This window comes from Diuraphis noxia, unplaced genomic scaffold (assembly GCF_037042655.1).
Source record: "Diuraphis noxia isolate RWA-SAM2 unplaced genomic scaffold, SU_Dnox_SAM2 contig0003, whole genome shotgun sequence".
Lineage (NCBI taxonomy): Eukaryota > Metazoa > Arthropoda > Insecta > Hemiptera > Aphididae > Diuraphis > Diuraphis noxia.
Window position 1 is genome coordinate 28,402,867 of NW_028301713.1, and position 11,519 is coordinate 28,414,385.

Here is an 11,519-nt window from a genome sequence, read left to right on the forward strand (position 1 = left end):
AAAATTAAAATGTCAGTAAACAGCTCAAAACAAATCTAAATATTTTGAAAATTTTATCAAATATAGAAAATGCATATGTAAACTGCATTCAGTGAAAATTTCAAGTATCTGCGATCATTTGTTTTAGACTTTTAGACTTACACCAAAATAAGAAAATCACTAAATGTGAAATCCAGTGAAAATCCAATGTTGTAAAAATTTAAATTTCAAATGCTCATAAAAATTTAATTTGAATTTCCGGTGGACTTTTTATTTGTGATAAAGATTGACAAACTTGTAAGGAATCTTGTATTAAATTTTCAAATCTTAGATATAAAAGGAAATTTTTTTATAAATTTCTAGCATAAAATAATTTACGAATTTTCACATAACATGTTGTCAAAATTCAAACTTTGAATGCTTATAAAAAAGAATAGTGACTATGAATTTTTTTATTTTTCAACTGCTATTGTAACAATATGTGTTAAGAGCCTTGTATTAAATGTTCAAGCTTTTCTGCCTAACAAATAAATTTTTATCGATATTAATTTTTAAAAAACTAATTATGATCGATAATTTCAAATGCCTATGAATAGTTCAATTTAAGTCGAAAATTTTTGAAAATTGCGTGGTAGATAGAATGTACTTATATATATAAACATTCGGTGAAAATGTCATGTATCTATGGTCATTTTTTTTAAAGTTACATTAAAAACCAAAATCGATTTTGTCGAAAAATGAGTGTGCGTAAAATTTCCCGTTTTTCCCTTAATTTTTAGTTTGTTTTTCTCGATTATTTAGAAAAGTATTAAGAATTTTTCACTTTTGACCCCCCCCCCCCCAATGTACCAACTAGATTCCCTTTCTGATCTAACGAGGTACTGAAGTCAAAAGTCGAAGCACTTTTACTGCCCCAAAACGTGATGACAGAAACAAAAAAAAAAAAAACACTCATCATGGTAAAATCAATACATTAATCGCTCCGCTCAGAATCTAAAAGTATTAATTTATGATCGCAGTTTCATTTACAACCAAATATGAAATGTTATCTCAAAAGTTCTGAATGTTTAAAATACTTGAAGTATAACCGTGGTAGGCATGCCAATTTGTAGTTACATACAATCTATAGGCTGCAGTTACGCAGTCGAGAGAAACCAGGAAACATAATAATTATATAAATCATAATAATAATTTATTTACAAGCGTGATTAGCAGGTTGACTGCCACTATGATTTTTGATACTTTTTACCCGGTGCCGTGTGTACAAAATTGTGTACATTCCTTTACTTACCATTTTTCTTTTCGTGTACATTATATTGCACACGAGTTTTTTTTTCAAACAAATTTCGTGTACAGAAATGTGTACACATCTGTACTAATTTAACATTGGAATTAAATATTGTGGCCCCTAGGACCAGTTTTGTCTACTCAGCGAAGATAGGAAATGGATATTTCTTATTTTAATCAAAATTATAAAAAAGAGGTTTTTGCAAATTATCTCTTAAAATTTGTTGGACAGTATAAAAATATTTGCATATACAAGTATGGAGATTTGTTCGTGTACAAAAAAATGTACACATGGCAGTTAACCTGTTAGACTTCATCCGCAGTGGCAACATATTATATAGCTAATAATCGACGACGTTGCCACGGGAAAAATGAGATCATACTCTGTTCAGCGAGAGAACACGCTGCCAACCACCGACTGTAATGTTTTTGTTTCTCGTGCACTTCATCGCTTCGGCCATAGGGTAAACGGTTTCGATAGTAGCGATTGCGGTGGTCGGGGGTGGGATGCGTTGATTTGGCGTCCTGTCTCGCCAAACAGAGTACCTATATACCTCCGCCGCCGTTGCATATCCGAAACTAAAGAAAAGTAACAATTGTCGATGCGACCCTGGTACTTCGACCCCATATACCGACATGACCCAACGTTTTGACTCTCACGGTTAGACCAAACAGCAGACCAACATTTATTATTATTATTATTCAATTTGATACGAGCATGCAGCTGCCGCGGCGGTTCTATAATATTGTGTGGGTATAACACAATATTGAGAACGTTTTACCTTTTTTATAACACGATTGCCAACGAATGTCGCTTATCGATGAATTTTTTTGCTTAGTCGAAACCCGAACGATTGTGAACGTTTTTTTAGCCTACGTTGCCAAGTTTATAATTCAATATATATATATATGTATATTATACATAAATAATACAATGTGACGTTATAAATATGTTACAAACTAAAATAAAATTATACAAAATAATAGGTAATGTTTAAAACGGTGATTGATTAAAACATTCAATATTAATACTAATAATACTGTTCAATAATGTTTAATAAGTTACAAGCAAATAAATACACAAATAAATTTTAAAAAATTAAAATAGTTTTTACAATGTTTTTTATGTACTTGTTTTTTTTATTTAAATTTTTTCCTTGGTAGGAATTTTCAGTTTTTTGTAAATATAAAATTAAATTCTTATGGATTTTATAATCATTTTAATTTTTTAATGTTGATTCTAGATTTATCTTTTTTTGGCCATAGGATTATGCACTTTGTTTTTAATAGAATTTATTATTGTCAAAGTTGTTGAATGTGTTTGTTTTAAAACTGAAAACATTGCGTGTGTTGTAGGGTAGGAGTTATAACACTGACTTAAAATAATATATAACATAAAATCTATTTCATAATATAAATATAATTTACTAACAATGAATCTTGCAACGCTGTACAGAAAAAGGCAGGTAAAAACGTTCGCAATCATGATACGGGAAAAGGTCCGTTCGCAATCGTTCCATCATTCCAAATCGTATATCACCCGTATTGTGCCATAGACGTATTCGCCTTTTTAATTTTAAACAGACGACGCACAATTCAATATTAAATAAGTGAGTATTGACTATTAACAATCGATCGATTGTGATTCATAAGAATAATTATATAATACAATTTGAATATACGATAACATACAGTAGTAGTAGTCCGAAAAAGGTGTAGGTATAATGTTATATTGTTATAACTTATAAGTTATAAATTTATAGCGGTATATAATTCAGTGTGAAGCGAAATATTGGTTTTACAACGATGTGCGTTATTCGCATGATTAGTCTTACTTGTAAAACAAATCGTATTAATATATCTTTAATCTTTTTAAATAGATAGATATAAATGTATAATTTTTATTATTAAATAAAGTTTTACTAACGTAAGTCATCTTAACTTATTGTTGATTAAATACAAATAAAATTGTTAACATTTGGACAATAGATAACAATTATAAATAATTACATAATAAAAAGCACCTTAAATTAAATTTCAAGCTTGTAGACCCAACGAACATTTTTTATCAGTACCTTTATTATAGATATTATTACTGAAGTAGTGGTACCTTCAATAATATATAAATACTCGTAAATTGTAAATTACTCAAAAACACATCGAAGGATGGTGTGATCAGTGATAATACATTATTAGAATATGTGGATGATAAATGTTTTTAAAACTTGAATTTACTTGAAGAAATATTGATTGTCTGTATTTTCCATTATAATTATTAAATAATCATAAATCATAAGTTAAAAACTTAAGTACAAAATGTTTGATAGATATAGATATTATTTCACTTTGGTATTAAAGTGATAATAGTAAGTTAGTCTCGATCTGCGAGCACAATAGCCGAACCACGAGCTATATAGTTAGGTTTGGTTAGGTTTAGTTAGGTTTAGTGAGGTTAAATCTAACCTAACGTTGTTAACGGCATACGCCGGTATTATTTAGATTTTAATTAATTCGATAACAGCAGCGCCATCTACTGTCGCTTAATCATTTTTAACTCTAACGCGTACGAGAATCACAGCTGGCCATCACAGCTACTCAATATGCTTGCTGGATGGCGCTGCCATTTACGATTTACAATAATATTGACGTGGGTATAATTTAATAATACGTAATTCGTTACGTTTTAAGAAAACTTACACGAAGGGCTAGTAATGCATTAAATATTATGGCAAGTGGTTGGAACAAAGTTTTTGAATTGCCACTTAATCTACGTGTGAAACATGCACTAAAAATAAAATTATCAAAATTTTACTGAATTGATCGAAAAACGACAAATTGATAATTTATCTGTCGTAGACCATAATATCATGAAAATCAGTCTTGTTGCAAAAAAATTACATTCTAGATATATTATGCTGTCTGCAATGGGGTAGCCCGTTTGTGAAGTATTTATTATTTTTTTTCCAAACGGTTCGCTGTTTTTTTTTAAGGATTATGTCATACAGTCAGGCCTTTTGAGAACTACAGACTACAGTTATTATAATATTATAGTATTATACTAATAATTATATTTTACTTATTTTATTTGAACAGGTCGTTATAACCAAATGTGTTGTATGCGTCTCACAGGTACTTAACATATAGCAAATTTTACGCTCAGCAGATCTCGTTTATCTCCGTTTAATTTATAAACTAGAGTAAATTTACCTCTTATAAAAATATGTAAAGGTTAGTATTATTTAGATGACTTCTTAGGCTTTTTATAATATTTTCATTTTGAAGCAAGTTGTGCGATAAGTATTTTGAGATGTACAAGTTTTTACTATCTCTATACTTTACAAGCCTTACAAATCTTACAATATTATTTATGTTACATATTAAATCCAGAATTGTAGGTACATATCGTAAAATGTGTAGGTACAGTGATTTTTGTACACACGCCACTGTTAATAATTATTGATTAATAACAAGATGTAAAAATTATGTAAACGATTTTACAATATTTTAGATATAATATGTATTGGTTCATAAACATAATATGAACAGAGTTAAATGTGTACTAGTGAACTATGCGCTGGAGTATTTCAACGCGTACCTATTGGTAAGATTCAACAATACAAATGAGAGCAGTTAAAAATAATATTATGGTTTTAAAAGTTAGTTCACAAAAAAAATTAGAAATATTAATCAGATGAAAATTCAATATCGATAGCTTATACGAAAAAATGTATGTACGCTGAACTCTAAAAAATAATAAAACTTCGTAGACTTCTGATTTCTATAGACTACAACAGATGACGTTTGAAGTTTGAATCACTATGGCATTGCTTAAGTAGGTGAAGTTAACGAATTAATTTCTTTATTACGTAGATGATTTGCATCATTATTTGCATTATGCATATAATGATGAAATAATATATGATATTCTTGAAGAGTATTTTTATATTCATATAAACCAACTCACCTTGGATACTTCTTGGTTAGGTTAGGTTAGCACACATTAGCACTTATTAGCACACATAGCTATGGATAAACATTTTTTTTTTATTCATATTTTGTCTTTCACGCAAGATGAAAAAAAAATCAAAACGATGATTTATGGTAGGTATACAGTAATAGAGGTATCTTAATGAGTGATAGGCTATTTTATTTTCAAATTGACTATAAATCATTAACTCATTAACAGACGAGATATGTAAATAAACAAAACATGGTGTTCTATAATTTAATAATTGAAATAAATAATATGTGATACACGTAAAACAGTGGTTCCCAACCGAGGAGGAATACTCTCCAGGGGGGAGTTTAGAGTTTTCTCGGGGGTGGGGAAATATAGTGATGATGACAATTATGAAATATAATATAAAATAATAAAAAATAATATAATATTAATATAAAGAATACGTTATTTTACAATGTGTACAATTGAAATCACTATATTAGTTTGTAGATTATCGCGCATCGATAACAATTATATATATTATAACGATAAAGTCGATAGACCTTTTTCGCATTTAATCTAATATTTAAAAATAATAGGTAATAGATAATAAAAATAATAGATACAAAGTTTGAAAGTTAGAAATGTTATTTCTAGATGCGACTTCACGTTTACAGTTTCGGTCGAATCGCACTTCTAATAGTATAATACCGTCGTTACGTATGTATGTAAAATGTACTCCACGGATTCCTGGTGTCGAGAGAAGAGCCTCCCATTTGTCAAACCTGTGGAACTATGTCAACCGTCAAACTCATAATTGCCGACTGTTTATAATACAACCAAGAACGAGTTGAGCACAGGATATCAATAAAAAAAAAAAAAAAATGTAGGTACTCCAAAAAAAGAAAATATGAAGAAAGTTAGTTATGTTCAATATGGATAGAATATTTTTATACTTAATATTATAATACATTTTTTTTAAATTTTAATAAAAAATAATGATAAAAGTAAATAGTTGTATATTGCATATTAGTATAATATTATATACTTATTTTGTAAGATTTAAGTTACCTACGGCTTACAAAAAATTGCTTATACTCTTGAAAGGGGAATGAGATTTTAGTAAATTTGCAATGGGCGTAGAATGAAAAAGGTCGAGGAGGACCTGTAATGACGCAAAACTTTCAATTATTGCCCTTCATATTTTACTTATACTTTACAATTTCTTCTTACTTCTTAGCCCTTTAAGACTTCAGTCCCTATGACCCCCACAGAGGAGAGGACGTTCTTTTGAGTTAATTCTGATAAGGTTACAAATCGGTTATAATAAATAAATAATATTTGTTCGTCGTGCTAATAATGTAAGGAATACAAAAAACATAATATTTATACTAGGAGTCTTATGATGTATATTGTATAGTAAGAAATGTCTCTAAAAAATTTTTCTTTAAAAAAAATAGATAACAGAAATATTTTTTCTATTAGATGAATTGGTTTTAAAAATCTGAAATTTTTTCTTTGATAAGATAACATCATAGTCAATATATACGAATGATCGTTATTCTCCCAAAACTAGTATCAGTGATGTTATAACAGCTGTTATGTATGTCCCTCATAAGAGACATCGGGCTGTTACGGAGTCAAATTAGGATAAAATATTATCATTTTTATATGTTATCAAAATACGAATTTTGAACATATTATTTTATTTTTACTTATTTTATGAATTATGTTATTGTTACTTGTTACAGTTATTAGATATTTAATTTATAATTTATAATTAATTTTTTGATATTTGTTTTTATACTAATTATGACTGCGTAAGAACTCAATGTCCCTCACAGAGGACAATCTGAAATCTTATTACGATATAACTAAAAAAAAATGTTAAGTATTTTTTTAGTATATATTTTATACTCCATTTTCTAAATATTTAGAAATAAAATAATTCTTACTTGAAATATTTAATTCTGGATCTGAAAGGGTTAGTATGAAAATTATTTCAAAATATCGTAAATAAAGTTAAAAATTATTTTTTATAACTGTTTGAAGTTCAAATTATAATACAAAATTTATCAAGATAACTAAGAAATACAAATTATTTTAAAATTAAAATTTTTTTAAGTATTAAATTCTTATAGCCAAGAATCAAGATTTATAAATTAATATACAATGATACTCAAAGTTTTTCTACAAGTACGTTAGTACCTAACCAAAAATTCTAAAAATAAACACACTCAATTCGTTTTATTAAAATTTCAAGTTCAGGTTTTGACAAAATTGGATACTTAAATAATTTGTTATCCATTACAGTTCAATTGGTTTTTTTTTCGCAATTTTGTAATTATTGTAAAAGTCTTTAATTTCCGGACAAAACTATTATATAGTATATTTTTAACAATGTGCTTTTAAACTCATGTCACTAGATAGCGTTAAGACTACCACGATTTGTAAATTATATTTTTTCTGTATTGGTATAAAAATATTCACCATCATTTATCAAGATAACCAATGACAACTTTGTTTTATTTAGTGAACACAATAACAAATTATGACAATTCGTGAACACTCAACTAAATTTTCGAGGGTCACTTCTCTGATCCAACATTTTCTTGACTCTTTTATGGCTACATATTATTTATTTTAGTCTTCATATTATACGACTTGCATTTTCATTCACATAGGTATTATTGTAAACATAATACGATAACTGTAAAAATAATAGCATTGATTAACAGGTACGTTTTTATACGTCTTCGGTAACTATTATAATATTATTTTAACACCTGTTTACCAACATTACGTTTTATGTGTTTATCTGTTTGTTTTTTGTTATAATTATTTAAAATGGCTTATAGTTACAATTTGTTATCATGTAAATAAATAGAATTGTATTCAAATATAATCAATACAACTATAAGAAATTAGTTTTTAATTTTATTGAATGCCCATGAACCTGCCTGTATACCTATATATTTGTACTAAGATTTCATATCACGTGACTGCCTATAATACTTGTACCACTGGTGACTGGTCCTTGTGTGATAAGTCTGGTGGCTCTTATGAAGTAAATTCATTATATTTACGTATTTACGTATTTTAATTTTTTTTTTAAATAAAAAATCTGATTTTCGGTCTTCACCATAACTATTAAGACTTAAATAGGTCGTTGAACTTATGAAAAATAGCATCTGTTTTAAGTACTATAATATTATTAATTTTCTATAATATAGGTATAATTTTCAACGTGAATACTTTTTTTTTATTATGAAATAACAACAACAATAATTATGGCGTAGATTTTATACACCTTGAAGATTGAATATAGATTTACTTAAAATGAAATAAGGTACCAAGTTGCTTAAATTCTTAAGTATTGTTATGTGTCTAATGAAGTTGCTAGGATACCTGATTTTAAATATTATAGATTGTATATAACATTTTAATGCAATAGTACATTATTATTATTATTATTAATATATTATTATTATTAGTATTAGTATTTCAAACATTGAGAAATTTTAGATACCTACCTATTATAGTTTTACTTATAAAGTATAGTATTGTTATTTATTATTTATTAATCACGCATCTCCAACAGTCCAACATAATGACTAAAGCCAGAGCACGTCCACTAAGCTTTTTGCAACAGCCAGCCAAGTTGAATGCTGGACTAGCCTCAAGACTAAGTCCTCCACAAGCATTTAATAAGAATAAAGAAAGATTACATTTGAAATGTCATGAATCATTGAGAAATGACAAAATTTCAAGTACAGTTTAAGAAATAATTGAATTAAAACCGGATATATAGCTATAGGGCACCTAACCTGCTTATTTCTTGTTGTAATAAATATTCGTGTATTTGTTTATACAGACAAAACAGTTAAATCGAAAAAATTTAACTTAATACCACAAAGTAAACCCAAAGTCATCAAGGAAAATCGTATAAACTATCGTATTGATGGAGAAGATGATACTACGGAATTGTATGACAGTGTAGTACTATTCCAAAAACTATTACGAGGAAGAGCTTATCAGACTATGGTAAAAGAATTCAGTATTAGTATTTTTTTTTGCAAAATTTAAAATTTTGATTTACATGGAATATTTTTTGTGTAAAATACGTAAGAATGCATTGAAATTTTAATGTCATTATTTACTTCAGCAAAAATATTGCCAGTATCTTTGCAGATTTTGAAACAAGATATTTTATTATTTTTGCTAAATTTCTGATTAAATTAAAGTTTAAATCAAATATAAAATTAATAAACTAATTTAAATATAAAAATTAAAGGTCGACATTTATTGAAAAAATCTAAGTTTTCATGAAGTGAACCTTTTTCATGCAAAATATTTTTTGTTCCTAAAAATAAAATATTGAAGTTTGGAATAATAATATTATATGTTGTTGGTAACTTCTATATTGTGAAAAATATAATACAAATATGATTTTACTTTTTTATTTTTTAACATATGGTATACCTATAGGCATCATATAATAGCATGGTACAATATTTTAAGGAACAAAATTGTATTTTATCAACAATTACTTTTAATTTAATTTAAAAAAATATATATTATTAAACTTAACAATAATAATGTGATAATATTATGGTTTTAATGGTTAATTATTATAGATGATCATGGCAAAAATTAGATATCAACCAATTTTACATTCAAACGAAGCTCCAGTAAAACTTGATACTGAAAATGTACATATATAATGAGTTACAAATAAAGTCTTATTTAAGAATCAGTAAATGCATGATAAATTAATGAAATAATATAATATACCTTATTACAGAAAATTAAAGAAGTTACAGAAGCTGATGTACTAGAATATGCTAGAAATAGATATATTAGCAGATTCTTTGATACACTTGCTAATGAATCAATTCATATCAATAATAGTGAAAATAAAAACAACATGTTGATTCAACAAGCAAATTCAAGTAGAATTGCGTATGAAATGGCTGAGAGGAAACGAAGACAAATGGAGATTACAGGACGCATTGAACAAGATGAAATATTAAAACAAGTAATAATTATTGCACAAAAAATAATGTATTTATGTTTATTATATAGAAACAGGTTAATGAATATGAGTTATATTTTCACTGATTCGTTTCGAGGAAAAACATTTTCCAACAAATCTATAGCATGATTATTTTAGGATATTTTTAAAGCAATAAAAAAGTAGCGAACTGCTTTAACTATTATTAAAATAGTAAAAACATTATTTAAATGCCCAACATTATAAAAACTATAAGAGATCATGCACTAACATTTAGACGTAAATAATTTTTGAAATCAAATATATGAAATTATTATAATTACATTTTTACGTGTATGATTAGTGATGGGCAAAATTGTCTTGGTCTTGGTCCCAAGACCAAGACTACGAATTTCTCTCCAAGACCAAGACTGCCATAGTCTTGCAGGTCTTGGTTTGCCCATCACTATGTATGTTATATTTAATACAAATTGTTATTGATATATTCCTTCGTATCAATAGGTACTAAAAATTCATGAAGATGTTAGTGTTCTGTTCTGTGAAAAAATAATGGAAGAAGCTATTCAACAATCTGCAAAAGAAGAATCGTTAAAAGCGACGACGAAGGCATGCAAAAATAAGTTTTACAATACCGAGTATGTTTTGTATTATACCTACTATTTTTATTTTTTATTTTTTTTTAATTGATCTGAAATATACATCGACAACTAGGCCATTAGTACACGAATTTTTGATTACATTGTTAGTATTTTAGTATTTACATGATTACAATAGGTTATTACCTACTATTTATTTTATAACAAAAATATATTTGATTTTAATATTAATTTTAAGGACTAATGGAAGTATTGAAAAAGAATTAATGTCCGATTTCATAATCCCAGAAGCATACAGAATTATATTACGAGAAAGACAAAATCTTAACAATTAGTGTGACAAATTGCCTGCAGAAGAATGTATAGGTACAATAATGATTCTCATTACTAGACTATAGTAGATAAATATTACCAATTTTAAAATAATAATAATTTTGTCCGTAAGCTTATTATTAACAATTATAACTAAAAAAAAAAAAATAATATCAATTGTTTACTATTAAATTAATAGTTGACCTTCGATTTAATTTCAATTACTTTTAAAGGTGTAGGCAAATAATCGTATTTTTTAATTTATAAATGACATATGACTTTGAAATATTGAAAACTTGAAAATCCTAGCACCTATGTCGGTGGCGTTGGTACCTATACTCTAGGAAGACTTATTGAAAACTTATTGTGTGATTTGTGAATCCAAAAATCT

At 27.0% G+C, this 11,519-nt stretch overlaps 1 protein-coding gene across 1 annotated transcript; it reads left to right on the top strand.

Moving 5' to 3' along the window:
• The first annotated feature begins 8,816 nt into the window (after positions 1 to 8,816).
• On the top strand, positions 8,817 to 11,151 carry LOC149057167 (cilia- and flagella-associated protein 91-like). The gene is made up of 6 exons (XM_089223338.1): positions 8,817 to 8,976; positions 9,081 to 9,250; positions 9,844 to 9,918; positions 10,011 to 10,244; positions 10,722 to 10,855; positions 11,055 to 11,151. The coding sequence occupies exons 1-6, from the start codon at positions 8,817 to 8,819 to the stop codon at positions 11,149 to 11,151; spliced, it is 870 nt and encodes a 289-aa protein (XP_089079464.1).
• Positions 11,152 to 11,519: the final 368 nt, after the last annotated feature.

Excerpts from the sequence above, each read along its gene's own strand:
- LOC149057167 (XM_089223338.1), top strand. The coding sequence starts at position 8,817 with ATGACTAAAGCCAGAGCACGTCCACTAAGCTTTTTGCAACAGCCAGCC. Across the intron at positions 8,977-9,080 it reads GAGAAATGACAAAATTTCAA|ACAAAACAGTTAAATCGAAA; the intron begins GTACAGTTTAAG and ends TTGTTTATACAG. Across the intron at positions 10,856-11,054 it reads AATAAGTTTTACAATACCGA|GACTAATGGAAGTATTGAAA; the intron begins GTATGTTTTGTA and ends ATTAATTTTAAG.